Source organism: Hyaena hyaena, unplaced genomic scaffold, assembly GCF_003009895.1.
Source record: "Hyaena hyaena isolate Hyena2069 unplaced genomic scaffold, ASM300989v1 scaffold_152, whole genome shotgun sequence".
Classification (NCBI taxonomy): Eukaryota; Metazoa; Chordata; class Mammalia; order Carnivora; family Hyaenidae; genus Hyaena; species Hyaena hyaena.
Genome location: NW_024080784.1, coordinates 2,003,592 through 2,031,301, shown reverse-complemented (window position 1 = coordinate 2,031,301; position 27,710 = coordinate 2,003,592). Strand labels below are relative to the sequence as shown.

General features: G+C 39.3%; 1 protein-coding gene across 1 annotated transcript in view; it reads left to right on the top strand.

The window, feature by feature from the left end:
* The window catches only part of MAGI2 (membrane associated guanylate kinase, WW and PDZ domain containing 2), a 1,134,938-nt gene that overhangs the window by 1,003,713 nt on the left and 103,515 nt on the right, over positions 1–27,710 (top strand). Inside the window, exons 19-20 of the mRNA XM_039239084.1 lie at positions 200–419; positions 1,696–1,839. Of these exons, the coding sequence (XP_039095015.1) occupies positions 200–419; positions 1,696–1,839 (364 nt within the window). The remainder of the gene's footprint in view (positions 1–199; positions 420–1,695; positions 1,840–27,710) is intronic.

Sequence of the window (27,710 nt, the reverse complement as noted above, 5' to 3'; positions counted from 1 at the left end):
GAGCCAAATGAAAAGTATACAACATGGCATTTGTCAAAGATTTTAAAATAATGCTTATCGTCTGTGATTTTCTCAAATTCATGAACATGCAAAAGGACCACCAAGAGATGCGGCCCGCACGTGCCTATAGGTCATGTGATCATTCTAATCTCCTTAGAATGCTGAGACCTCAAGGTAAACCCCATGTCCATTTATTTAGTTACAGGTCGGAAGTGAAAGCGCGGCAAGATGTGAAACCAGACATCCGACAGCCTCCATTCACGGACTACAGGCAGCCGCCACTGGACTACAGGCAGCCCCCAGGGGGGGACTACCAGCAACCCCCACCTTTGGACTACAGGCAGCCTCCCCTGCTGGACTACAGACAGCACTCCCCTGACACCAGGCAGTACCCTCTGGCAGACTACAGGCAGCCCCAGGTACCCCTAGGGCCCTATTAAATTTCTATTTAGTAGAAATTTATTTTAATAGAAAATATTATCATTATTTCTATTCCCTATTAAATTTGCTTAATGGGCAAACCTGTAATTCACACACACACACAGATACACACACACGTACACACAGACATGCACATAGACACAGACACACATGTACACACAGAGACACACAAAGAGACACAGACACACATACACACAGAGACACACATGTACACAGATACACACAGACATGCATTGTACACATGGACACACAGACATGCATATGCATGTGTATACAGACACACATGTACACACAAACACATGTATACAAAGAGACACACATGTACCCACACAGACACGTGTACCCACATAGACACACATATACACAGAGAGACACACATGTACACACAGACACACACATGTACACACACAGACATATGTACACACAGATAGACACCAGACACACACATATAGACATAGACACGTGCATACATGTACACACAGAGACACAGACACACATACACACAGAGACACACACAGAGACACAGACACACATACACACAGAGACACACATGTACACAGATACACACAGACATACATTGTACACGCGGACACACAGACATGCATACGCATGTGTATACAGACACACATGTACACACAAACACACGTGTATACAAAGAGACACAAATACACACAGAGACACACATGTACCCGCACAGACACGTGTACCCACACAGACACACGTATACACAGAGACACACATGTACACACACAGATATATGTACACACAGATAGACACACACATATAGACACAGACACGTACATACATGTACACAGAGAGACACACATGTACAGAGACACACATGCACACACATGCACACAGACACATGTGTACACACATAGACACACATGTACACACACACAGACACACACGACTCTAATACATTTATTGATGGTGTTCAAAAGCAGAGAATGAGGAAGCACAAAGGAGTGATAGTATCAGGCCTATACGCAGTCATTTTGTTTGCCAAGTAAACGATGGATACCAAAGTAATCAAGCTCCACGGTAGTTCTTTAAATGACTAAGGAAACTGCATTCAGATCTGCTTGATGGAATTTTATCTCGCGTTTTGCCAGATTGTAAAGTCAGATTACTTGTTCTCACAATATCGTGTCATTTGGGACACACTAACTGTAAGAGAGAAGAACAGAGAGACTGACCACAGAAGCTACTCTGATATTAAACACCTGTTTACTCCATTCTTCACCTCTACAGGATTTTGATTATTTCACTGTGGACATGGAGAAAGGAGCTAAGGGGTTTGGATTCAGCATTCGTGGAGGAAGGGAATACAAAATGGATTTGTACGTGTTGAGATTGGCAGAAGATGGACCAGCAATAAGAAATGGAAGGATGAGGGTAAGAACAGTCTCTTTTTATAGAATTGCTTTATACTGAAGGCAGACCCCACAGTGGGATGGAGTGCTGATGCATGCAGTCAAGCAAACAGTCGCAGCATGGGGCCTGCCTTCTTTCTGTTGCATGACTCCATTTTCTAAAGGTTTGGTCAAACGCTATTCAAGAATTGTTATTACCTCTCCTTCTGCTTACACCCTCCCAATTGGCAAATCTCATTGAAGTGCTTATTATATATAGCTTCACACAAAAAAATGTACAAAGTAACCTAAGAAATAGTTCGAAATGGAAACAGGGATCCATAATTTTCCCTATGGCTTGATGATTTTTTTCCTCCAAGTTTATTAATCAAATGGTTCTGTGTTTCTTTGGAAATACTTTTGTGTTAACTGGACTTTTGGCTTCAGTATTGGAAAGAGGGGGACTAGACTTCTCGGATACATTTTGTCCTTAAAAATGGTGGCAGTTAGAAATTTTCCAATTAGAGTATAAGTTCAGGTGGATTTTTTAATTGAATAGAGATTTTGAGGCATCTGGTTGATGGATAAGTGAGCATCTAAAGGTACAAAAACAAAAACCAACCTTGATAGCAATATAGGATATTAGTCAGTGTTTCTTTTTTCTCTCTTCCTCTCTTTCTGCAAAATGGCCATTAATAAGCACATAATAAAGATTAGTCATTATAAATAAAATCTGAAATTCATTCTTGCCCTCCCTCCTTGCCCTTTAAATTAATACAGAAAAGCTATGGCCCTTGGCTTCTGGAAACTTCAGTTTTGTGCTGAGCTGCACCAACCACTTGCTCCCAGATAGCTGAATGAATCTTTTATTCCTAGGGCCTACTCTACCATTTCTGTGATTTTCATTCCCAAGTCACTGAATCATCCACAGTACAAAGGTGGAAAGAACATAAATCATGTCAATGTTTCTCCCTGCCTTCACAATCCTTTGACAACTGGGCAGTATCCAAGTTGGAATTTGAACTCAGGCAAGGGCTGACCCTGGAGACTGACAGCCCCCTTCCCTGATCCAATGCCAACATCTGCTTACGCCATCTACATATGGTTTTGGGAGAGGCCTCCACATGGTTTCTTGGCTCCCAGCTTCCTTAAAAACAGAAGGGCACTTTTTTTAACATATTGCAAAACTAACTCACAAGTGGTTAAATAAAACAAAATTGTTGTAGTGCATGTGAAAGCAACACAACACAAGGAACATGAGTGACGTCACCAGAGCCCTATGAGAAAGGATAGCCCACCTGCTCCCACAGTGGACCTCAGAGGTGGCCTGTGTGGCTTCCAAACAGTGGCCACACTTTTTAATAAATGGTCTAAATGTCTGCTTGATATGTACAGTACTCCCAAGGCATAGGATACTAAATATAGGAGTACTCTTACGTAAAAAAATATTCTTTCTTAGAGAATCAAAGCCCGAGCAGTAGTTGTCAGCATGGTCCCTGGCATCAGCATCACCTGGGAACATGTTACAAATGGAAATTCTGAGCCCCACCACAGACCCACTGAATCACCTACTTTAGGATTGGGGTCACCAGGCTAGGTTGTGATTCAGCCCCCTGTGAATCTGATACAAGCTACAGTGTGAGAGCTTCTAACTGAGCCTGAGGGAAGCTGACCTGACACAGGTATGACAAAGATAGGAGGTGTGTGGCTCAGGCCTTGTTAATCCCCCCTAGATCCTGTCTAAGGAGATTTTCATCCTGTCCCAACAGTTTACCTGGGGTTTCTAAATCCATGTAAACACAGATTTAGAATTCTGTAGGCAGGTGCTCAGTTTTATGAAAGATGCCTTTTCTTCTGGCAGGTGATAAAAAATGAGTTCTCTACCTGGGTTTCAGAAAATGGTATATTCCCTTCTTTTCAAAGATTATAAACATAAGTAGTATTTTATAATTTTCCATGCCAGTTTTATAGAGCAACCTATTCCTTCTATGTACAGTTATCTAAAAGGAATTGTTATGGCCAGTTTTAGATAACATGGTTTAGTTTATTTGAGACTATAATATATACACTTCTAGCATTTAATTTTCAAAGAAAAGGAGCCACTTGGGAGTCATAGAAATTCCATGGATAAAATTTTACTGGTTGATTTTATTTCCAGTCTTCACATTAAGGCTGGGAACTTGGCAGGGATGGATGGAAGACTTTTTTCTGCTCTTTACAGATAATATTCACTACTCAAATGTTTTGAGTTTTTCTCACTCATGGATTCTTATGGCACCAGGGGAAAATTTGTCCATGGTGACAAACTGCATGTCAGGGACAGCTTTATCATGTAAGTTCAAAGTTGAGCTTATTATCTGCTGTCAGAATGAGGTAAATATTTGCATCTTTGTAGTTGTTCCTGATCATAGCAAGTTAATTCAGATCTTATTTTAATGTTTCTTATCAAAAGTTAATCATTTAAGCTAATGTTTTCTACCTTCATTTGTGCATATCAGTAATTGGCAATAACTTGTAATTCACAGGTGTGCTTAAATTATTTTGGCAAGGACCAGGATCGATCAATATTTGTATGACTCGGTGGTTTCATTATTTTAAACCAATGCATAAATAGGATAATGTATTAGTTACCAATTTGGAAATTTTACAGTAAAATTCATTAGGGACCCATTTTTCATCTTATTATAAATTTCCTCCTTGATGCCACTGGGGGCCAGATACATACAAGATCTTAATTATCTGTGCAGATGATGCTCATAAAGCAGCACTACACTCCATAAAACTCCATGGGTATTATGTATGGTTTGGTTGTAAAGTTCCAAGACTCTTGAGAAAAGTAGGTGGACTACACATTCATGGGCCATTATTAAAAATAAGCTCAAGAAGAAGAGAAGCTAGCACAGAGTTCTTCCCAGCCTTTAAAACACTCTGGCACATTTCTCCTTGTTAATGTGATTCCCTCACCTTCAATCTTAATGCATCATTTCCTCTATTCACAAACTAAACATACACCCACTTCATGATTTGGAAAAGATTATATTTTCCCCCTTTTTCATGATCAGAAACAGGAGGAAAAAGTCAGGTGATGATCTGATAATACCTGTGCATCTTAGATTAAGCCCACCATTATATAATTGCTGAAATTGCTTGTGAAAGAGCTAGATGATTCTAGAAAATCATTTCATGTAACAACTAATGAATTATTGAGCCTTTGGGTTAGGGGTGTAAATAATAGCAGTTTTTAACTCTTAGGTGATGTACCAGTTATTAGCCTCTGAACCTGAGACTTTTCCTGGGTGTTTTACATTTGCCTTGTTTCAGGACAGTGGTGGTGTGTACCTATTTAGTAGTACAGGAAAGCCAGGCACAGTAGGGGCCAGAGGAGGTGGGGAACCTGGGTGTAAGGGCATCCTTCTCACACTGAGGATTCTAAGAAACAGTGGCTTGGATATGTATTTTTAAAGCATGTCCTTAGGCATCCAAGTGATATCCCAGGCATCCAAGAGAAGTGCCAGTGACCTTTTCACTCAGAGGTTCTTTCATGAACCTGGTGGGAGACAAGTAGACATATCCCAAAAGTGAGTCCCAGGTGAATGATCTCACTCCAGACTTTCTGGGCACCTGCCACAGTAAGAAATATCTTAGTAGGGAATCCTTGGCCAAATAACTATTTGGCTTTGAAATTGATTAATGAGTACCGTATAAGATATTTGCTTTTCCTCCTCAGAAAGCATTATGTGTTTTTTTTTTGTCAAATAAATATTTTCTTTCCAATTGATGAAAAAACAGTCAGATCAGGTAAGGATCCTGATAATGTGCAAGGTCAATGGCTTTCCCCAAAATATGAGTACATACCAACAGCAAACCATGATCAGAAAATAGTGGGGAAAATGAATGGTTCCTTCCGAGGGTCAGAGTTACAAGCCAAAATCTAGATAAAGGAGAGAGGATAAGAAACTCTTTTTCAGAAGATCAATTGGATGCTAATTTAAAAGAGAGGTTCTAGGATCCTTTGTATCTGAAACATATTAGAGTAACTAAATAAAGACCTAAAGATTTACTAAAAAATATGACTGTCTCAAACTCTTCTAAACCCTCAGCCCTATTCTCAGCCACCCATATATGCAAATATGGTATATTTGCTTTATTAAACTTAGAAACATCAATTCACTTTGTTAAACTTCAGTTCCTATAAAGTAGGAAGAATGATATCTACTTTATAGAGTTGTTGAGAGGGTTTATAAAACATATCAGGAGGTAGTCATAATTTTTTTAATTTCATTTATTTATTTGAGAGAGGGAGCATGAGTAGGAAAAGGACAGAGAGAGAGAGAGAGAGAGAGAGAGAATCCCAAGCAGGCTTTTCTTTGTCAGTGCAGAGCTTGATGCAGGGCTTGAACCCATGAACCATGAGATCATGACTTGAGCCAAAGTCGTACCCTTAACCAACTGACCCATCCAGATGCCTCCATGGCTTTTTTAGGACAATAGAATGTTCTTCTCTTGTGGGAAGAGAAAGGAATTTAGGTTAGTAAGATATATCATGGAATAGAATTTGAGTAAAATAGTGCAGTTAGAATAAATACCAAGAAAAAATATGTGGATCGTAATTATGTGAAATATTCACTTTGTGGGGAGAGTAACAAGTTTTGACAATTATTACTAGATGGCTTTCCAACACCAGTTAATACTCATGTATTAAAAGTTGAGGAAACAAGACATAATCTGTAAATGTAGAAAATACAGGGAATGGAAAATAAAAACATAACTATCATGTCTGATTTCTTTTCTTCAGTCATTTGAGAGGGCTAATGTCATAAAAGAAACACAAATGACATACAGATTTTAAGGCAAAGTGTAAGAAATTATTAGAAACTATTAATAGATATGTTATAAAAAATAAGAGTCTTTTTAAGTTTATAAGATAGTCTAATAAAGTTGGGAGGAATAAAATTTTTGTAACTGATGAATAAATCTCTGATACAAAGCTCTTAGGTATACAATGTAATTAAAAACTGAAAATAAATAGGAAACACAGGCAAAGAATAATGAATATACAAAATAATTTATGGGTGAGGCATAAGATCTCTTAAAAATCATGAGACATTTGGAGGAAAGGATAGTAGGTCTAGTCACATACATAAATAAAGTCTGAGAGTAAAGTTAAAAGAGAATCTGAAAGGAGATCAAGTTTGACTTAGAAAAGGTAAAACATTTTCCTGTTTCTATAAAATGTAACATAGTCCCCATTTCCATAAAACATACTTTCTATTATAAAAGAGAACATAATTTTTTTAGCTTCATCACCTTAACAGCAGTGTAACAATTGTACATGCCTTTTTAGCACTACATAAGCTTGCTTATAAAATGGCTTACCTTCTTCTTGAAACTCATACAACACATGCCCACCTGCAGTGGGCCTCGGGGTAACCTAAAATATCTTAGTAGACTGAACATGTGCAAAGTAGATAGTAAGCAATATCTTTTCCTCTAGTTTTTATATAAATTTCAGTTAGTTAACATATAGTGTAATAATAGGTAAATACGTAGTAGTACAAGTGCTGGATCGTAGGGTAGTTCTATCTTTGAGGAACCTCCAGACTGCTTTCCACAGTGGCTACACCAGTTTGCATTCCTACCACTAGTGTTAAGAGGGTTCTCCTTTCTCTGCATCTTTCCCTGATAGCTGTTTTTTAATGTATCACCTCTCCTTCTGGGGTCCAGAATGACTAGCCTGTGACTACAAAATAAAACTATTCTATTTTACATATTGTTTTTATTAAACATAGAACCATTTAGAAGAAGATTTCTAACATATTTAGTAGGTACAAATACCAGCAATGATTCAAGCACCCTTGTGTGCTTAAAAAACAGAAAATGATCAATCTCCCATGATTTATCATCCTACCTTCACATTCCAGCCCCCAGAAGAACCACTACTTTAAACAAACACTTAACCATTCCTTCTAGTTTTACTACATATGGGTGTATCTCTCAACTATACTGTTTCATTTTGCACACTTTATGAACTTTATATAAATGAATCATAGTACACATGTTCTTCTCTGTGGTTTGCATTTTATACTTCATATTCATAAGACTCATCCAAGTTGATGAATGAAGCTATTGTTCATTTATTTTCACTGTTGTAAATCATTCCATTGTATAAATATGCTACAGTCTACAAGTAGCTATCCATGGAGATTTGAGATTTTCCATCTCAATGGACATTTGACAGTTGTTTCTAGCTTTTTGTAACTAACACGACCCCTATATATATTTCCTGCCGCACATATGCAAGAATTTCTCTAGACTAGATTATATACCTAGGTGGGCACATATTTAACTTCACGGGATAACAAAATATATTTTCCTAAGTGGTTATACAAATTTATACACATACCAACAGTATAAAAGAGTTTCCCCTACTATATATACCTCCTTATTAAACTTGTATTTCAAGCTTTTAAATTCTGGTAGGTAGAAAATGGCATATTGTTTAGGTTTCAATTTGCATTTCTTGATTGCAATGGCGTTCATCATTTTTTTCTTATGTTTTTATTGGGCTTTTGTGTTTTCTCTTAGATGAAAATGCCTATTCATATATTTTCCCTATTTTCTTTTGAATTGTTTCTTCTTTTGATATTGATTATGGAAATGTTTACATGTTCTTGGTGATGGTTTTTCATCGATTGCTATGTTGCAAATATCTTACTCCAGTTTATGACTTGTAGTTTCATTTTCTTTATTACGCACTTTGATAAACAGAAACTTTACTATATAATTGATTTACTTAACCCTTTCCTTTATAGTTTCTACTTTCTGTGTCATCTTTAAACAAATTAGTCCCTAACTCATATTCTTGAAGATCTCCTATATCTTTTTCTAAAAGTTTTATAGTTTTGCTTATCATTTCTAAATCTTTAATCACCTAAAATTGATTTGTCTGTAGTAGTTTAAGGAAGAAATCCAATTTCAGTTTTTCCATATGGATAACTCCTTGTCACAGCATCATTAGTTGAATGTTCTCTCATGTTTCCCCAATCTCCAATAACAGCCCTATAATAAATAAAATTTCTATATGCAGTGTTCTGTTTATAGATTATTGGCACTGTTCCGCTGGTCTGTTTGTGTAAGCCTACACTGATACTATACTTATCTACCTTTTAATAAGTCTTGACTTTTGATAGAGTAACTGCCCATCCCCTCATCCCCAGACACACACCTGAATTCTCCAGGAATGTCTAGATGTTCTTGGATCTTTGTTTGCCCTTCCATATAAATTTTTAGAATTTGCTTGTCCTAATAGGATTTTTATTGGAATTGTTTGGAATCTAAATGTGAGAAAGCTTTATAACATTTATAATCTTTATAATATTGAATCTTTCTACCCATGAACATGACATAATCCATTTATTTAGGTTTTTCATAAACTGCTCAAAGTTGTATAGTTTTTTTTTCTGTAACATACCTGCAGATATTTTGCCAGATTCATTCTAGGCACTTTGGTTTTTTTTTGCTCTTATATATAATATTCTTATTTTATTTAAATTCAAATATAGTGTAATATTTCTTTCAGGAGTAGAACTTAGTGATTCCTCACTTACATATAACACCCAGTGCAAGGGCACCTAGGTGACTCGGTTAGATGTCCAACTTTGACTCAGGTCATGATCTCACAGCTTGTGAGTTCCAGCCCCATGTCAGACTCTGTGCTGAAAGTTAAGAGCCTGGAATCTGCTTCATATTCTGTGTCTCCCTGTCTCTCTGCTCCTGCCCCACTCAAACTGTCTCTCTCTCTCTCTCAAAAATTAATCAACATTAAAAATAAGAAAAAAGAAGAAGAAAAGAAAAAAACATTCAGTGCGGATCATAAAAAGTGCCCTCGTTAATGTCCATCACCCATTTAGCCCATCTCCCCACCTCCTCTCCTCCAGCAACCTTCAGTCTGTTCTTTGTATTTTTTCTTATGGTTCGCCTCCCTCTCTCCGTATCTTATTTTTCCTTCCCTTTCCCTGTGTGTATCTGTTTTGTTTCTTAAATTCCGCATATGAGCAAAATCATATATTTGTATTTCTCTGACTAATTTTGCTTAGCATAATATATTCTATTTACATCCACGTTGCTGCAAATGGCAAATTTCATTATTTTTTAAAGCATTTTACTCCTTTTTTATTAATGTTTTATTTATTTCTGAGAGAGAGACAGCGTGAGCAGGGGAGGGTCAGAGAGAGAGGGAGATACAGAATCCAAAGCAGACTCCAGGCTCTGAGCCAGCTGTCAGCACAGAGTCTGACATGGGGCTCGACCCCACAAACCATGAGATCATGACCTGAGCTGAAGTTGGACGCTTAACGGACTGAGCCACCCAGGCGCCCCAAAATTTCATTCTTTTTGATTGCCAAGTAATATTCCAGTGTTTGTGTGTGTGTGTGTGTGTGTGTGTGTGTGTGTGTATGCATATACCATATCTTATTTGTTCATCAGTCTGTAGACACTCTTTCCATGATTTGGCTATTGTTGATAGCACAGTGGGGTGCATGTGCCCCTTTGAATCAGAATTTTTGTATTAATAATGTATGAATTTAGGGTTGTGGTTTTGATATGTAGTATGTTCAGGATTTTAAGTACTAAATATATTTTAATTCCCACTGTGATTTCTTCTTTGACTCGCAGATTATTTAGAAGGTGTTTTGTTCTTGCTTTTAATGTACAAGGATTTTCTGGTTCATTGTTTGTTCTTGATTTCTAGTGAGTCTTTGCCCCTGCTACAACCCTATCAGAGAACCCCACGGCCAAGGGGCTAAGTCTGCATGATCCCAAGGCCCTCATTATGCACCCACTCCTAGATTCTGGGCAGAAAGAACCATGGTGTCCTCTGCCCACTTTGCTGCTTCAGCACTACAGAAATTCTGCTTGGCCCACGGTCTCAGAAAGAGGGGGGATGGTCGTACATTCACATCCCTGCCTGGACTGGGCAGGGAACATGGATGTGTGAGGCATGGAGAGTCCTTGCCCCTTCTGAGGAGCAGCCACTACTGGCTGCTCAGAGAGGATGCTGCATCCTCCTTCTAGGTCTTTGATCTTTCAAGAGAAAGCAAAAAATTTTAAGAATCAACCAGACTTGAAAAACATTATTTTTTAATTTGAAAAAGCTGTGCATGCCAGACAAACTAAGTCTGCAGGCAATGTGTGGATCACAGCTACCCTATTTTTCTCACTGTTGTAAACAGATACTAGGGCAAGAAGAAGGTGGAATGGCTGTGGGCAGGGAGTCTGAAGTGGTTCCTGCACCAGCAGGTGTGAGTCCCAGTGCAGCCAGTCAGAACAGTTCCAGCGTGCCCCGTGTGCTATTAGAAGACGCTACTGTGGAAGTGTCTGAAATGCCTTAGAAATGGGCATGCTGAGAAAACCTGCATAAACCGCTGCTCTTATGTCTCATCTTTGTATTTGAAATTTTAAAGTTGGTTTTCATTCCCAGGAAACTTATTTTGATGGCTCAGATTCCTTTGTGCTTCTCCACTCCAGCCAGATGTAAGAGGAGTTTTCTCTGGAAGGGGACACATTTAGGAGTCTGCAGATATCTGCCAAATGCTCAGAAGAATCCTACCTTATCTCCCCAGGACCAAGAGTGCTTGTCTGGGCCATAAATGTGTGGGCCTGCCCAGCTGGAGGCTCTTCCTGAGTTTAGGGAGGAGCCCTCTTCATATCTTGCTCATATTCTGCCATCGAGCTTGAATGGCATGACATAGTGTCTTGAATTAATTTGCCCTTGCTTGGATCCAGGGAAACAAAGCAGCAAGGCTGTCTCCCTGGCAACAAGAGACTCCCTCACACACAATTTCCCAGCAAAAAAAGTTGGTAAAAATAGCAATATACACCCATCAGTGGGTCTATCTCAGTTTGAAGCCTCTGGTCATTGACAAATATTAAAGACCTATGCTCACTTCATTTGTTTTCAGTCGCCCATCCAAGACATTTTCATTGTGTCCAGCTCACTCAGTTTCTTCCTTACCCTGACAACCCTTAGAGGGAAGTTTTTACCTGTCTTGTTGACTTCAGAGCCCATTCCTTTTCTTGCTCCCTTTCCTTTTTCCACAACCTAAAGGAAATATGGGACAGTGAAAAGAGCCAGAGCCTGGCAGACCTCATATTCATATACTGGCTCCCTGGCTCTGACCTTGGACAAGCTGCCCTGTCAAAAGCCTACAGCTGCTGAGAGCCTCAAATACCAGCCTCCTCTGGGCAGTTTCAGGGGCATGCACACTGGGCGGGAAAGAGAAAGTGTCCTCCTGGCCAACAGGACCAGTCGAATCAGGCCTAGCAACTCAAAGAATGACAACATGTCTTCATCTCACACAAATTATTTCACAGAGTCCATTTTACTCTTCTGTAAAATGGGAATAATATTTTCCAGGAAGGACAAAGTGCTTACTTCAATATTCCTGAGTTTCCTCCTATTCTTCCTCCCCCTCCTTCCCACCAAGGTCTGTACTTTTATATGCAATCTTCTAAGCCCAGAGCTACAGAAAGCATTTTTAAGTGTGTATTTTAGGAAGTTATGAAAGCTTTCAAATACCTATCACCTTGCCTCTCCCTAGTCTGTTAGATAAGGTGGACTCCTTCTCAAGACACACATCTGATCTCTCTGACCGTTGCTTAAAACCCTTCATTGACACTCATTTCTTTCAGGGGAAAGACCAGAGTGCTGACAAGGCTGTGGGTACCCTGCATGTTCTGGCCCCTGCCTCCCTCCCTCAGTAAGATCCCCACGCTTCCTCCTGCCCTCTAGGCTTTTGCCCATGTTGGCCCCACCCGCAATGCTCTTCCCTCCCCCTTTCACCTGGTTAACTCCTCCTCATCCTTCTCATGCCAACTCAAGCATCTTGTCCTCAGAGAAGGCTTCTCTTCTCTCTCTAGTCAGGTTACATCTGCCTGTCATTGGCTGCCACTTCTCTGTAGCTTTTGTCACGATGCTAATTTTACATTCACGTGTGTGATGATGTTATGAAATAAACCCTGTGAGAAAGGAGCCATGTTGCTCTGCGCTCCCCACTGTACCCAGGGCTCAGCACTGTGCCTGGCACATGGTGCACGCTCAGGTAATACTGACAGCTGGATGAATATGTGAACAGAGGCTTCAAAGTCCAGAACACCGCAGGTGTGTTTCCTGGTTCTGGAAGTTAACTAAGTGTACTCACTAAGTACACGGCCACAAAGGCACCTGATGAACCAGGATGTGGGATTTTGTAGATAACTGAGTATATGAAATATATGCTGCAAATTCAGTCTAACTGTCTGCTTTTTACGCCCTAGCGCCTCCCTGTAAATCTACCATCCTTTTCGGAGTACATTTAATTATTACAGATTTTGCAGTATCAGTGAGGTAGTGTAGTTATCATGCCTAACACTTTTTAAATGCCTTTAATCTTAAACTGTGTGACATTTCACATCTTGTTTTCCTCCTTTGTAAACTCCCCATCACCAAATGTGAATGACATAGTAGGAATAGAAATAAAGCAAAATAAGGTCAAGCTAGAAATAATGAAGAACTTCAAAAGCATGAGGTATGCAAAACATGACAGCATGAAGGGTTACAAGACAGGTGTGCCACAGCCTATTAGAAAGAATGCACAGGAGAGCAGGGCAATCGGTCGAGTGATAGGAAAGCCAGAGCTTAGCAGAATATTCGAACCCTGCAGAGCTGAGCCCGTCAGTTCAATGCAGATAGATGAGCTAAGGAGGCTGATGAAATCGAGTGCATGAGAGAAAAGAGATAACCAAGTGCTTAAGAGAGGAAAGAGCAGTCCAGCTGGAGAAATAAAACAATCGTCTGGGCTTGGGTAGATCGTTTCTGGGGCCCTGCATTGCAAAAGTTCACCCGCCCAGTCTTTCATCACCTCTGGGTGCTGACACTCAGTAAACACAGGAAGCTCGTCTCTGCATAAGTGTTAGCCTTTCCATGTCACCACAGCCCGTCCCTGAGCCGCCCAGGCGTCTGTCAGCCATCACTGTGACTCATCCTTCAGATCGTCTGTGAATGTGAGGTTTTCATTTATTGTTTGGTTCTGCTCCACGCGTCTTGTGAAGGAAAAGAAAAAAACCTCTCACGAAGATAAAATCCATTACCTTTTTCTTTTTGGAGCCTGACCTGTGAACACTCTGTTAAATGAGTTGCAGGATCCTCTTTCAGGAATGAGGGAGAGCATTGTCTTGATTAGAGAAGGAAGCTGTAGGGAGCAGAGCGGCGTTAGACTCCCTTGTCAATTATTCAGGGCTCATTATCCCACACAGGGAGGGCTCCATTTTTCTGCCCTGTTTCTTCTTCTACAGGATGCCCAACTTTGAACCATTTCAAAAGCAGATTCCCATGAGGGCTAGTTAAAGGTTTGGTAAGGAATCAAAGGGTTAGTGTTAGGATTGCATCTTGGTGGGGACAGACAGAGAAGAAATTGAATAAATTAGAAGTGAGGAGAATCTTGGCATTTTAATTATTCATGGGTTTTGTTTTGCTTGGGGTTTTGGTTTTGCCCATGGAAAAGAATGAGAAAGTTTACAAACCACTGCTGTGATCTGAAAAAAACACACTTTACTTGCCTCTTCAATGAGGGGAGGACTTGTTGAGTACCGTTTCCTCTTTTTATATTAAGCCATCATTTCTCTGTCTTTATCTGAGGATAAATCAAAATTTCTTCCCTCTTCATTTTTACAAAAATGTCTTTCCACCTAATTTATGCAAATTAGCCATCTGCTTGAGGTCATTCCATCTCCCCCCCCAGACCTAAAGATCTTCTGGTGGGTGAGCAGGGAGTCACTCAGTCTACACAGTCTACCATTCACTTCTCTGCTTTAGTCACAAAAGTGGGCATGAAATATATCTTGCTTCTGACTCATGCAGGATTTGGTTTGCACAGCAGAGTGATTCAGAGGATGCTGAGAGCTGCATACTCTATTCTTCAAAAGTGACTCCCAGGCCATTCATATTTCTTCTTCTGGATGCCCCTGGAGTGTTGCTACCATGGCAATACACCATCCTCGGGCCATGGTCCCTTCTCTCCCTGCCACTGTTTCCTAGCACCTGCACTACTGAACACAGACATGGCCTCTGCTCTTACTGGTGGAACACTGATGCCTACCCCACCAGGATGACAAGGTCATTACTGCATCTGACTCCAGAGTGCTTCAACTTGATAGGATACTTATTTTCTAATAAGTACTTCTTCCCTATATCAGGATCTGTCACCTCTTCTTGATCCTGTATAAAACAATGCAACCAACCCCCAAGGCAAGCTTGTCTAATTATTTGATCAACTTTGGGGTGTATGGGCTGACATCCTTCCTAAACGCCGAACTAGAATTTCCAGCTGCCTGTTGGATGTCCAATGCACTCATTTTCTATTTCAAACCAGCCACCAGGTCCTGACATTATGCCACCTCAGTGTCTCATGTCTCTGTGTAATTATCTGCCAAAAGGATGATATACCACCGGTCTTTAGGACACTGTCAGCAATATTAGTCTTCTTGTGGGAAGAAAAGGAGACTCCTCAACCTATTAGCGTTGCTTTCCTTTGTAGGAGACCTTGAGGGAAAAGTGATGGAGCCCAAAAAGGGAAGTTACGTTCAAATCTAAGTAAGCAAAGAAAAGGATTAAGGAATATTGAATATTGGGTCATTTTCAAATATTGCCTTCCTAGCACCAAAGGGAAAACTGGGAGGTATATCAAAGGGAATTGTGGAGTAAACAGCTGAGTCAGTGATTGCAATTAGGTACCTAACTTGGGAGTGTGCTCCATTCTGAGCAGGGCTGGCCTGAAGGAAGCCAATACACAATGCTTCCGTCTGTGTCCTTCTGGAAACAGACATAAAGGAAACAAGTCAGACCCCAAATTGGGCATCTCCTCCTTTCATTCGATTGTGGCAGCCACAATGCGGACCTTTCTCTTTGTTATACTCAACTATTCCAGTAGCCAGGTGTGTCCCACCGGTGTCTAATTTCTCCCATTCATGCTTCACACTACTGCCAAAATTATATTCCTGAATCACAGGTGAAATCAAACGAGCTGTCTCCTCAAAAGTTCTCAACAACCTACCTTTGTTCACAGGATAAGATCTAAATATGTTAAGGCTTTGACTCTGGCTTTGGTTTGGTTTGGTTTGGTTTGGTTTTATTAAAAAAAAAAAAAAATCCTCTACAGTCTGACCCAAAGCAGCTTTCTATCCTTATAAGGTAGTCTTTCCACAGCGTATACTCCAACCGTTGCTCCTTCCAGAACACATGCTGGCATTTCACACTTTCCTGTCTTTCCTCATCTTTTACTTTCCATGTGGAATTTCCTCTCTCTCCATCTCTGTCCTCAAAACCCTACTCATCTTTCAAGGCCCAATTCTGACTACTCCATGAAGCCGCTGAGAATTCCCACCACACCGGTCACTCCCACCCACCTTCAGATGAAGGCACCTCCAAAGCACACTTTTGAATATATGTTTTAATCTGAAACACAGTAAAGTAAAAAAGAGATTATAGAAGTATATGCGCAGTTTAAACAACAATAATAAAGTACCCACACAACCTCTACCCAGCTTAAGAAACATAACAATACCAATATATTTGAAGCCTTCCCATCTGCAAGAGATAACCCCTCCCTTGAATTCTGTGTTAATTATCCCTTTGCTTCTCTTTATTGTTTACCATGTTTAGATATATCCCTCAACAAGATACTCTTCAGTTTCACATGTCTTTGGACTTTATAGACATGAGTTATTATTTTTGTATTTTTCTCGACTTTTTTAGCTCAACACTGTGATGAAAGTCACTGAGTGGATGTGTATTACTGAGTTTATTCATTTTCACGAATGCATAGTTCTTTATTATATAAATAGGAATTTATTTATCCATTTCCCTGTTGATGAGCTTTCAGGTAGATTCCAATTTCTCACTATTAGAAACGTCACCATTACAGACATCCTTGTAAAGATTTTCTAGAATGCATGTGCAAAATTTTTCCCTTGGGGACAATTCCTGAATCGATTCCTAGGAGGATTTGTGAGTCCCAGGAACAACTTCAAATTGACTAAATAATGCCAGAAAATGTTCCAAAGTGTTGGTAACAATATATGTACTCCTACATTCAGTGTATGAGTCCCTGCTGCTTTATATCCTTATTGGTATTTCACATGAAGTGGTTGTTAAATTTCTGTTAGTATAGTGGATATGAAACGCTATATCGTTATGATTTTAATTTTCTTCCTGACTATTAACGAACATCATTCTCTATGTTCAAGTATTCATTATCCTCTTCTCTGATACTTAAGTTGATATCTCTTGCCTGCATTTCTGTTGTTATTGTTGTCTTTCCCTTATTGATTTTTACACATGATGGATATTGTATCTCTGTTGGTTATATGTATGGCACACATCTTTTCCCAGTTTGTGGCAGCTCTTTTTCTCTTTATAATCTCTCTTGATGAAATCAAATTTTTAGTTTTACTACAATTGAAAATATCAATAGTTTGTAATATTTGCATTTTTATGCTTTAAGACATTACTATCAAAGGATTTTTAAATAACTTGAAAGATGGACCTTTTACATGTAAATCCACAATCCATCAGGGATTGGGTTTTGTATATGGTATGAGATAGAGGAGAGTCATCCAAAAAATGTTTAACCATGACATTTAGTTTGTAGTAAAATTTAATATGATATATTGTAAGGGCTTTAATATGTGATAGTGTGTCATAATCATCCCTGTGTCCTCCACTGTCTTAGCACAATGCTTCCCACCTAGCCACCACAGGTACTGGAGTGTCATTGCAATTGGACTCTTCATAATGCCCCTGCCCCTATACCGTGCTTCTGACAGCACAGGCAAGAAGCACAATGGCTTCTTTCTTCATCTTGCTGAGCATCTCCTCTCCCTCGTCCCATCCTCCACAGATGTTCTCCTAAGCTGCTCCCCTGCTCCGCTCTTCATAAGCACAGCCAGGGAACAAAACTCCTAGATATCAGGAAATATGGGAGCCGGCCAGCCAGTTTGTTTGCTTTTGTCCTGCAGTGGCCTAATAGTACACCCCCAGCAGTGTTCTAGGAAGTGAGGCACAGGCCTCAGCAGCGTGGGGAACCGATCCCAGCCTGCATTCAAATGATCCAGCACGGCTTAGAGATGACAAATCACAGGGAAGTATCTGTTGTGTTTTGGGAGGTGCCAGTTTCCTTAGCCACAGACTGCCAGTAAATTAAAAATCCCAGTGGATTCACATTGCTTTTCAACTGCCAGAGTGAGTTAAGATGGCACTAAATACAAATATAAAGTTCTTTTCTGAATCATGCAAGTGTGAAAGGGAAATATTTCAGTTCGCAGCCTAGATATATTCATGTGTGCTTTCAATTCAGAGCAATTGAGCTCGTATATATTCCGTATTTACAAGAATAAGCCTTTCTGGGATATATAGAAAAATACTCTGAAGCACCGTGGGCAGCAGAGTAGCATAAGGGGAAGACCCTGGCTTGGGCAGATTTCAGCTTACTCACTCCCTAGCTGGGTACTCTCTGCTTCCCCATCACAAAATAAACATCAAGACATACCTACCTTGCAGAGTTTTTATAATAATTAAACAAGGTAATTAGCATAAGTTCACAACACTGCCTAGCGTAGCCTGTTCTAGGTCATCAGTTTTTTTAAGGATGATGATGATGAAAGGGAAGGATAACGATTGATTATGATGAAATGACCCAATCCCTACTTTTTAGAAATATATCATTTATGATGTCTACGTCTATCAATAACTCAGAAATAAGGCCGACCAAGAGCTATAATGATCATACTCATGTTTTTAAAACAAAAATTAAAATATAATCTGGCCCAAAAAATGAGTCTAAGAGAGTATTAAGATCTAATATTAGAAATTGGGACTGTCCCAGCACATCTAAGACATGCAGTCCTATGGCTATAATAGAAGCACTGACCATTTGCCATAAGGAAGATCAAGTTTGTCTTGGAGAGAGTCCTTAGAAGACATAATCATTGAGCGGGGTCCTGATGTGCCTTCAACAGGTAGACATGAGGAAAGATAAGGAAAAATTCCAGATAGCACAGGGAGAATCATAGAACAGGACAGAGCATGTAAGACGTGGCCCTTTTCCCCATGTGTGTTTTTATCATAGAAAAGGTAATCCCCAGGGAGTGCCTGGGTGGCTCAGTCGGTTGAGCATTTGACTTCAGCTCAGGTCCTGATCTCATAGTTTGTGAGTTCAAGCCCTGCGTTGGGCTCTGTGCTGACAGCTCAGAGCCTGGATTCTGTGTGTCCCTCTCTCTCTGCCTCTCCCCCACTCACTCTCTGTCTTTCAAAAATAAACATTAAAAAAAATTTTTTTTTAAAAAAGATAATCCCCAGGACTCCAAAGAAAGTCCTGGGATAAGAATGGAAGCCAAGAAATAAGTTGGGGGTAAAGTTAGCAGAAACCTGAGTACTACCCCACACCCACCCTTTTCTGTCAAAGCAGCTCTGCTCTAATGTATCATTTATTCCCTTTCTTAAGCAAACTTTAACTTATAAAAGACTTCCCACTGCTTAATGAAAAGGCGCGCACACACACACACACACACACACACACACACACACACACGGGTAATGCGCTTAGTCCTTGCCTTGTTTTCTGTAACTAATCCATGTGGCCCTTTTGGTGACTTATGATGATTTTTTCCTTTGGTTACTTGTCCTGCAAAAGTGTCTGGGTCCTACGTGGGACAGAGGTCAACAGCGCTGTGGGTTATCACTCAGGTCTGGGAATCCGTTTTAAAGAGAGGTGGCTCAAGAAGGTTGTGGAGCAAGCACAATGCAGCCTGGAAACCAGAGTTGTGTGATTCAGATCATGGTTCATTCAGACTCTTTTGTGGGGAAAAAGAAGCATCTCAACTAGGAGTTGAGATAGTGACCTTGAACGGTAGATGCTGGATACCCTAAAAGGAGCACTGGTAGGAGGCATGCAAAGTGCAACACGGTGGCCCCCCAGCCTGGGCCCCAGAGGAAGGTACTGAAGAGGCATGCTCCTTCGGGATAGATATGTCACATGCCCAAGTTCCTTGAGTTTCTGAAGGTAAAGTAGCCCTCTTGAGGGGAAAAAAAAACCAACTCCGATGTGTCATATGGGAAACAACACAGACTGTTGTCATCCATTTTAAGAAGAATGTAGGAATCAGTGAGTTGTAGAGGGTTTTTTGGGGTGTTTGTTTGTTTGTTTTAACTGTTGGTTGTTTGTATTCCCAGTCATTTGTGCTGGCCTTTTTAAATTGGCCATCCCATTATTATTGGCACATCGTGTCCTGGAATGAAATGAACACATGTAGATTTTCCATTTAGCTCCCAGGGATCCTTACATTTAGAAAAGGAAAACTAGAAAATAGAAATACACTGGAAATGACCAAGAGAACAGGGCAAAGAAGCATGTCACAACTATCTCTGTTAACAAAGATACCGCTTCTTGATGCAAGAAGGCAACTTATGGAATAAGAGCTTGGAGAAGCTCATACTTGATGGTTTTATATGGATCATAATAATAGATGGCAGTATTCTTCTAGTAGAGAAGCAAAAGCCTTACCTTTTTAGTGATGTATTATTGCTTTCAAAACTGTTGAGAATATCTAAATTTGAAAATGGACCAAATGGTTTTTAAAAGTTCCCTAGGTAATTCTGATGCATACTCTTGGGTAAAACCCTCTCCTGAATAGGCTAGAATAGGCAACTGGGCATCATATGGACCACCATTATAAAATACACAATATGAGGCCAAGAAAAAATAGTTAATCTTTTATAACTCAGTCATTTCCTAAATATGTCACCAAGAAGATGACAGGATGGTTAAAATAATTCCACTTTCATTTATATGATTAATTTAATTCTCTGGGGAAAAAAAAACACTTTTCATTTTCTAAAGACCTCTTAGACAGCTAATGGATTAAATTCTAATAAAACCTTTGTCTGCAAATTACAATTAAAATATTTGAGTTAGTAATTGGTATTTAATGCATTTCATGATACTTCACAAGTGAAGTGGAGAGATAAAGTGTAGGTATTGTTCTTAGGCCCAAAATTCAGATAATTATTCACTGTATGTAACCTAAAAATTTTAGAAATTATTTGTATTTGAAAATGAGAGTTCAAGTGAAACTATAAAAACCTCCAGACCTACAAGATTTCAAGATTTAGGTAAAGGGCTCTAGTAATCAAAATGATAGGAATGTTGGCCCTGGGGTGGCCTGTGGGACCCTGTGGGAAACCCAGAAAAAGACCAACAGGTATGGAGACCCGACATGTAGTTGAGGCAGCATCACAAATTGGGGGTGGAGGGCAGATTCCCCATAACTGATGCTCAGACAAGTGGTTATCCATACAGGTAAAAATAAGTCTCTACTTCATATCGAACACAAAAATCAGCTCCAGGTGGAGTAAAGACCAAGGTGAAAAGCAAACCATTAAAACGTTTTAAAAAAAAATGTTTTAAATGTATTGATTTTATTTGGGTTGGGAGGGATTTTTTTGAAACAAGTCACAAGAAGCCCAAGCCACCATAAAAGAACGTTACTGATCAATGTAATTCCATTAAAATCTTAAGTGTCTCTGTGACAGAATACTAGGAACCAAGTAAGAAGACAAGCCTCACATTAAAAGAATGTATTTGGAATACATAAAATGGAAAAGGCTTGCTACCTGGAACATATAAATAATAAAGAGCTCTTATGAAGTCATAACAAGGAAACAATGGGGAAACTGGACAAAGTACATGATGAAGAAATTTACATAAGAAGAAAGCCAGTCGGCTGGTAAATATCTGCAATGATGCTCAACATCAGGAAAAAGCAAACTAAAGCAATAAGATGATATTTTACATCCATCAAGTTGGCAAAAGCAAAGTCTGACAGTTCCAAACACTGGCAAGGATGTGGGCAACAGGGAACCCTTAGTCTCTGCTGGGAACTCTTATTCCTGTTGGTGATAAAGTAAATCAGTGCTACCGCTTTGGAGAGCAATTTGCCAGTAAGATATAAGGTAAAAGATGCACATTCACCCTGCAGATCAGCACCTGACTTTCCTGTATGTCCTGTTCTTTCAATATTCACCAAGAGACATTTTCAACAATATTTATTGCAGCATGGAGTATTATGTAGTGGTTAACATGAATGAGCTATATCCTCTACAAGAACAAATTTCAGCAATATAATTCATTGGTGAAAACAATTTATTGAGTGAAAAACCATTACAGAATCATATATGGAATGCTATTTATGTAAAGTGCAGATACATATTATTTATAGATTTTTACCTATGAAATAAAAGTAATAAAAACAAACAAAGAAGCATGAACTACAGAATAGTGGTTACCTTTGTGAGGAAAGGAATGAATTCAGAAAGGATTTAGGGAATCAAGCTCTATCCATAAGATTTTATTTTGTATGCAAAATACTTTGAAGCATATATCACACAATGTTAAACTAATTAAACTCTGGTTGATAAGTATCAAGATGAATGCTTTATAACTCTTAACTCAAATATTTTTAGCATTTTTTAAAAGTTTTTTTTAAAGTTTAAGTAATCTCTGAACCCAATGTGGGGCTCAAACTCATGACTCAGAGATCAAGAGCCACATGTTCTACCAACTAAGTCAGCCAGGGTAAGTAGACATCTTGACCAAATTTAAAGCTCTAGACTGGGAGTCAGCAAACTTTTTCTGTAAAGCAGCCAGATGGTAAATATTTGTGGCTGCATGGACCACACAGTCTCTGTCACAGCTGCTCAGCTCTCCTGTAGCAGTACAAAAGCAGCCATGGGGCAATATGTAAATGAATGAATATGACTGTTCTAATAAAATGTTATAGCAGTGGGCTGGATCCAGCCTGTGGGCCATGGTTTACCAAGCCCTACTCTAAACTCAGAGAGCCCCAGATTCCAAATGTTACCTTTCAGTCCAGACTATAACCCCTATCACTAGTAAATTATATATTCAAGACTAAAGTGAGTTTGAAAGTCTCCTATTGAATAAAATGTAACATAACTAACAATTATTGAATGTTTACCATGTGTCAGGTGCTGTGCTAAGGTTATAGCTATATCTCAAATGATCTCAACAATCTTATGAGACAGACACCATCATCATCCCCATTTTCAGATGAGGAAACTGGGATTTACAGAAGTTAAATAACTTGTCTAACATCTCTGAGTTAACAAATGATGTTCATCATAGAACAAAAGCCCAGGATTCCTGATCCCACCAAAGAAAGCCCATGCTGTTAATCACATTGCTACCTTGCACTGTCCTTCCTGTCATGACAAAATAAATTATCCAATACAAATAATCACAATTTTAAAAATCCAATTGTTGGTACACCTGGGTGGCTCAATTGGTTGAGCATCTGACTCTTGATTTCAGTTCAGGTCATGATCCCAGGGTCATGGGCTCGAGCCCCACATTGGGCTCCATGCTGAGCGTGAAACCTACTTAAGATTCTCTCTCTCTCTTCCTTTGCCCTTCTCCCTGACTAACACACTCTCTCTATATATATATAAAATAAAATAAAACAAAATAAAATAAAATAAAATGTGTTTTAATAAATACATAAATAAAAATAAAAAATCAAATTGCTGTGTCAAAATAGAACCTGGCATATTAGGTTCTAATAATAAACACATTTATGCACATTTTAGTCAGTAAATAACCCACTTTTTAAAGAAAAACTTAGCCATCAAGGACTTAAAGAAGAAATAAAATTGAGGTCAGTTTTCAATTATCCAGAGTGAGACTGTTAAGTCTCACTGACAAGTGAAACTAATAGATAACCCACGTGCTTCATTCAGCTCCCTGTTGTTATCCTGCTGTTCCTCTCCATGCAGTATGATGATGTAAGATCTCACCTGATTTAGAGAATAAGCAATAGCAAGGCCAGCTACTTCCCAGGGTGACCTGCTGAGAACTGCTGTTTCACAGAACTAGTCCTACTGATTTGTCTTCCCAGTGCAGAGCAGAGGTACCTGTTTCTCTGGGAGAAAACAGTTTGTGAAGCACTAACCATCCCTTCTCCCACCCCAACTCTCATGAGGGAAAGAGGTATTAGACTTGCCCTGTTCTCCCTCCTCAAGATTGGTAGTGTTTGATCCATCTTGCCTCCTACCCCATGTGAGGCTGAGGATTGTTAGCTACTGAATCAGTAGATATATTGATGATCTGGGGAAGGGAGAGAAAGAGGAAAGCAAGAAGTGGAAGTTCCGGGGCAGCCTGCGCTACCACCATTACTTATGGGTTGCGTAGACACTACAGAAGGTGATTGGGGCTTAAACCACCTTTCTGGTGGGATATTTTCTGGCCAATGGGACCCCAGCTGAAAAAGTCTGTAGATGATATTACCCATAGTGGAGGAAGGGGTGCTGTATGGATGAGGAGGAGGCCAACCTCAATCTATGTCTCCCAACATAGAGAGAAACTCCACATCAGGTCTTCCAAAGAAATGACCCACGGCACCCTTAGGAGAGAGGCAGTGTTTGAACATCTGGTGAGTTTAAATTCCCTAAGGGCAGAAATCTTGTCTTCCTTGATTCCCATAATATCTGCAGCACCTAAGGCCGTCCACGGCACAAAGAGAACATACGACCAAGAACTGGCAACAGAACCACAGAACGGCAACATAAAGAGAAGGGCCGGCTGGCCACCAGTAACTCTCCATCCCTCAAGTGAATGCTGGTCCTTTTCACTACCCGCCATCAGAGCTTCTCTAGCAGACTGAGGGAGGAGACAAAGGGAGAGGTTGGGAGAGAGAGACTAAACCCCTTTCCCCATTTGAATGGTTCAAGCCTTCAGCCTAGTCTGCTGTGTTAGGGGGAGCTTTTAATTGAAAGTAAGGTTGCAGTGCTAGCTGCACTATACTTTTTTAATGGCAGAAAGTGTTAAAAGATAATGGAATTGGAATACTACCCAGCAGGAAAGGGGTGGAGGAAGGTCAACAGAGTACAGCTTGTAGCAGCTATTGGAAAACTAAATCAATCACATTTTTACCTCAGTGACTAGAAGCACTTCAACCAAACAAGTGACATTAGCCATGTGATATCCTTGGAAAACAAAGGTGATTAGAAAACAAAGATTCTCCATCAGATTAAGCCCGCAGAACTGTTTTTCTAGAAATGATGATGAATTTGAAAGTTGCCATTCAAATGTTTATATCGAGGTTTTTCTGGTGTCAAGTGGCCTATATTTGTAAAATGAGTAGACAGCATCATACCAAAAACAATGCAAGTCTGTACAGAGACAATAGTGGAGGGGTCAGCCTTTAAATGTAATGATTGGAACCAGGCGGGGTGGGGGAGCACCTGGGTGACTCAGTAGGTTGAGCATCTGACTCTTGACTTCAACTCAGGTCATTATTTCACAGTTCATGGGATAGAGCCCCACCTTGGGCTCTGTCCTGACAGCACTCAAAGCCTACATAAGACTGACTTTCTCTCCCTCTCTCTGCCCCTCCCCTGCTCACAAGTGCTCTCTCTCTCTCTCTCTCAAAATAAATAAATAAACTTAAAAAAAAAAAAAGTAGTGATGGAGCACCTGGCTGGCTCAGTCAGTAGAATAGTGCAATTCTTGATTTCAGGGTTGTAAGTTCAAGTCCCACGTAGGGTGTAGAGATTACTTAAAAATAAAATATTTTAAAAATAAATAGTGATAAAATGGTGAATTTAGTCAGGTTTGAGAGGCCACACTAGAAATACCAAAAGATTACCTGGAAGTAAAAGCAAGTTGAATGGCAGAGATGATGAGTCCATCACCGAAGGCAGGAACCAAGAACAGAAAACCAGAAAATACACTCAAGGAAGTAGAAGGATCAGGGAAGCATCATGAAGTGGATCCAAGTCATTCTTGGATGTCCACCCACACCAAGTGTTAAAGGTACCTGCTAACCCAAATTAAAAGGTACAGTTAGTGGTGTGGAACAGCTCAAAGTAACTAACCATGAAAAGACCAATCTGATACCTTGGTACCCATGACACCCACTATGCATTATTCATAAATTAATCAGCTCCCATTGTAAAATATATATATGATAAATAGATAAATAGATTTGGTAAATATATATGAATATATATATATATATATATATATGAGCTAGAATTTTGCTTTCCAAAGTTAATTTGAATTTTTCTTTGTAGACTTTCATTGTAGAGTTTATAGAGTATGTTTGCTCATTTGTTTATTTGTCTGAGAATAAATGAGATAATGCTTCTGAAATGCCTGAAAAATATCTTGTGTAAAACTGTGCTCAATAAGTGCTAATTACTGTGAAGGGTCAACTTTTTCATCTGGGCAGTTCACAACTCATAATAAGCTCCTGGGTAATTGAGAATTTAGTAAAGGGACAGAAATCTAAATGCATGTGTGTAGTGGCATAAGTGTGAATGTTCACACAGGGAGCTGAAGATAATTTGAGTATAGTTAGGATACATGGCAGAGTAATATCACTTTAGCTGGTTTTTTTTTTTCAAAATAATTAGTTATGAAACTCATTAACTTGCAGCAAGGGGTACTCTGGTCTCTGACTATGGAGGGTGTCTCATATACTAGATGCCCAACTGCATTCAAGTCTCATGACCTCCCATCAAACTGCATGTCTTTTCTCCACCTATCAGTCCATGCGTTTCACTGTATGCAGGAGTTATTTGATAAAGGAGTAGAGGGAACAAATGACTGTGAGTCAATATTTAAGTAGGAAAGCCTCTTTTTGTAAGTGGCTGATTTGTCATGGGACATATGTGGAACTCTGGGAATAGCCAGAGTTACATTAATCAGACAGTTATTAGCCTCAACTGCAAAGTGGGGAAGTTCAAAAGGTGCATTTTAAAGCTATGATAAACCAGAGGCTTTTTGTTCTAGTGATTTAAGAAAGCTTTACATTTTTATTTCCAATTAACCTATCAATAGTGATGTCACTTAAATACTCCTAAGGAATATTATCTCCTCATTATTGCCAGAAAACATGCTGGCCAATTTCATAGCTCAGCTGTTCTCATGCATGGATGGACAATCTGAATTAACTTGAATAGAAACAAGATTTTTAGACACTCAGCTACATTCCTAGTTGTAAAATTTAAGTAATTAAAATGTGACTTTAAATAGTAAAAGAAAATAAAGTGGATAATGTTTATTTTGTGCATCAAAATGATAGTGATACAATGCTACTCCAACTTTCTATTTATTGTGTTAGCATGTCGGTAGAAAAATTATTGTAATCCACACATTCACTGCCAGTACAATTGAAGATCGTGGCAATAAGTAAAGACACTCTGGAGAGCTGTCTTAAAATTAAGCTATTAAGAAATATTGGGGTTTTTTTATTATGATGAAAGAAAGATAGCCACCTATAAAGGTGGGAGTTTTGCTGCCTGTATGACATACTGCTTGTGATGTTAAAATCGGATGCAAGGACACCCATTATTCTGTTGATCTGAAACTATGATGCTACAGAAATAACATGTATTCAAGGAGAAAGATGTTGAAGTGATCAGGGAAGTTCAGACCCACAAAGTCTGAGCTAGATTTATTCACAATTATACATATACTCATTACACCTTTAATCAGACCTTCCTTCTCCTACTCATGCTTGAATGAACCTAGGCTTCGAAGCTGTTTGTGACACAAGATTATAGATGTATTCTTAAACAATATCCAAAAGGTTAATAATAATTACAAATATCTTGTACATCTTTGTGTAGAAGGAACCTTTAACTCTGAACTAAGTAAAAACCTACTGTTGTGTCCTTCTCAACAATGCTAAAGCAACCTCATAAAGAGTGAGGGGCATTAGAGAATGTGCATCTTGTCTTGTTATCTCCACCTGTAAGCTTGGGGGCTTTCACAAATCCCTTTTGTCCCATGAAGTGCAAGT